Genomic DNA, 3343 nt, shown 5'->3' on the forward strand with positions numbered 1-3343 from the left:
ACTCTTGGGCGTAAGCAATTCTCTTGCCTCGGCCTCCCAAGTAGCTGGGACTACAGGCGCCCACCATAACGCCTGGCTATTTTTTGGTTGTAGTTGTCATTGTTGTTTAGCAGGCCCCTGGTGGGTTCAAACCCGCCAGCGCTCTACCCACTGAGCTATGGGCACTATGTCAAGTCCACCTGTTTTCATCAACTCCTTACCCCAGCAGGGCCCTTCTGCTGCATTGGTTTTTCTCCTGAGACACCTGCACTGAGGTCTGAACTAGTGCAGCCAGTTTTCACCATCAGACAGCAATGGTTGCCCAAGGCAATGCTAGAGAGATAACTTTTTATAACTCAGTGGGGTTTTGTTTGTTTATTTCTTTTCAGACAGAGTATCACTCTTTCACCAGGCTGCAGTCATAGCTCACTGCAACTTCAAACTCCTAGGCTCATGTGATCCTCCTACTTTAGCCTCCTGACTAGCTGGGACTACAGGCATGTGCTACTGTGCCTGGTTAATTTTTTCTATTTTTTGTAGAGACAGGATCTCACTCCTGCTCAAGCTGGTCTTGAACTCCTGAGCTTAAGAAATCCTCCTGCCTTGGCCTCCCAGAGTGCTAGGATTACAGATGTGAGTTACCATGTTTGGTCTATAACTCAGTGTTTTCCAACATTGGCTACTTATGAAAATTACTGCTGCCTGGGTCCCTTCCAGAGAAAATTATTGTTGGTCTGGGGTGGGGCCTAAGCTTGGGTACTGTTGGTGATTCTAATTTGAGGTTAATTTATCTACTTAATGCCGGTCCCAGATTGAATCCTCCCTCCTCCCCACCCCCAATCCATTTAAAACTATCTTCCATCTTCCCAAGGCTATTATTTCCTGGTTTCCATATTTTTGTCTATCATTTCTCTAAGGTGGATTTGGGGCAGAAAACCTGGTAATTACCAGGTAGGCAAGTTCTAGAAGTCCCCTCATATTGTTTGTCTTCATAGGTCTCAGCATGAAGCAGCGGCGCTGGTGTGGGATGACTGCCAAAATGGGTACGGTGTTGTCGGGGGTTTTCACCATCATGGCCACAGTTTTGTCCCTCATTTTTGAACAGAAGTACCTAGGCCATGGCAATTGTACTGAGACTGAACTGGAGGCCAGGCATACGAGTGACATAATAAATGACTACCTCACGTGCTGGAGTTGGAGCATCGTCCTTCTAGTGTCTGTCATCACCGTCTTCATCAGCTGCTTCCTCCTGTACTCAGTGTATGCCCACATCTACAAGGGTCTGCTGATCTATGGCATCTGGATCTTTTTCTATGAAACTACAAACATTGTAATACAAGTTTTTACCAATGTAGACATCCCCATTGAAGAGGTCAAAGTCATGCGCTGGTTTGGCCTGGTGGCCCGTATACTCATGCATGGTTTCTGGATGTTCTTTATCATCACCTACGCCCATATAGCCCACAAAAATAAGACCCAGGGCAATATAGTTTTCTACAACAGACGTATTTCTATGGTTAGTGCAGACTCTTCGCGGCGGAAATCAAAGATTATGAGCCTTGTCCACCACTATAAACAATAACATTAGCTGTTTTCTTTCTCCTGAGAGATAAGTCTCTCAGGTTTCCATAATTCTATTTCCACTTTTCCCCTTGTTTTCTTTGAGAAGTTCAGTGGAAAGTGATCCTTCTGCCACTTTTTGCAGAGAAATGTGGAGAAAAAATAACGTGATTGTAATCACAACTGCTTATGGAAGGTAGTTAGTTAAAGGACATTGTTATTTATCAAACCCTCCTTGAATTGCATCTTCTTTTTCTGGTTAGTACCACCTTATTGGTCAAAATGCAGAAGAAAAAAGAATGAAATGAGATGGAACTGCAGTATGGCAATCCATTTATCTTGGTATCTTTGTGAGCATTCAACCCACAGCTCTCTAATTTAACCCTAGGATACACAAATCTGTACCTCACACTGTTGTAGCACAAAGAATATTGTTGGTCTTGCGGTGGGTTTATGCCATGATTTCCTCCCCATGTCTTCTATGTTATAGTCCAGATAAGAAAAAGAATAAACATTGAGAAAAACCATTCCTCAGTTTCTGCCTTGAGTTCCCTCCACCCCCAAATTGGTCAAGGAGTGGGAAAGACACTCGGTCAGTCCAAAGGTGTATGTTAAACCTATTTCTGTGTCTGTCACTGTGCTGTACATTGCAAGGGACAAAAAAAAAGTATGAGATATGAAGTCTGTCAAAGATTTTGTAGTGTAGTGAAAGAGCCTAAATTATTGTTTAAAAATAAATTAGCCAACCACATAAGACAGTATATGATTACACACTACCACAAGTCAACAAACCACTTTGTGTTCTTGTTCAGTAGTTGTCAGAAGCACTCTAAGTGGGGATGGAAAACCACCTGAGCAAACTTCTACCTTAAACATTAGACTTCATTTTTTTGTTTGTTTGTTTTTTTTGAGACAGAGCCTCAAGCTGTCGCCCTGGGTAGAGTGCTGTGGCATCACAGCTCACAGCAACCTCAAACTCCCGGGCTTAAGTGATTCTCTTGCCTCAGCCTCCCAAGTAGCTGGGAGTACTGGCGCCTGCCACAGCGCCCGCCATTTTTTTGGTTGTAGCTGTCATTGTTGTTTGGTGGGCCTGGGCTGGATTTGAACCCGCCAGCTCTGGTGTATGTGGTTGGTGCCTTAGCTGCTTGAGCTACAGGCGCCGAGCCCAATGTTGCGTTTTTTGTTTAATAGCTTTCTTGAGAAGTAACTGATCTACAATAAAACGCACGTACATATATAAAGTCTATAATTTGACTGGTTTGGACGTAGGTACATACCAGTGAAATCATCGCCACATCAAGTTCATGACTGTGTATATCATCCTCAGGTCTTCTCTTCATCCCTGCCTCCCACCTCTCTCCAACCACCCTCTACCATCACTAGGCACTGATTTCACTATATATTAGTTTGCTCTGCCTAGATTTTTACATAAATGGCATCATACAGTATGTACTCTTGTTTAGTCTGGCTTCTTTCACTCAGCAGAATCCCTCATATTTATCCATGTTGTTTGTATATTAATAGTTCATTCTAGGCTGGGCAAGGTGGTTCATGCCTGTAATCCTAGCACTCTGGGAGAACAAGGTGGGTAGATTGCCTGAGCTCATGAGTTGGAGACCAGCCTGAGCCAGAGTGAAAACTTGTCTCTAAAAATAGCTTGGGCTGGGCACCTGTAGCTCAGTTGTTAGGGTGCCAGTCACGTACCCTGGGGCTGGTGGGTTCAAACTCGGCCTGGGCATGCTAAACAAACAAACAAACAAAAAATAGCCGGGCGTGTGGCAGGTGCCTGTAGTCCCAGCTACTT

At 44.2% G+C, this 3343-nt stretch overlaps 1 protein-coding gene across 1 annotated transcript; it reads left to right on the forward strand.

The window, feature by feature from the left end:
* The first annotated feature begins 982 nt into the window (after positions 1 to 982).
* On the forward strand, positions 983 to 1561 carry TMEM217 (transmembrane protein 217). The gene has a single exon (XM_053603593.1). It carries the CDS (start codon positions 983 to 985, stop codon positions 1559 to 1561), a length of 579 nt encoding a protein of 192 aa, XP_053459568.1.
* Positions 1562 to 3343: the final 1782 nt, after the last annotated feature.

The sequence above is a fragment of the Nycticebus coucang genome, chromosome 9, assembly GCF_027406575.1.
Source record: "Nycticebus coucang isolate mNycCou1 chromosome 9, mNycCou1.pri, whole genome shotgun sequence".
In the NCBI taxonomy this organism is placed as follows: domain Eukaryota; kingdom Metazoa; phylum Chordata; class Mammalia; order Primates; family Lorisidae; genus Nycticebus; species Nycticebus coucang.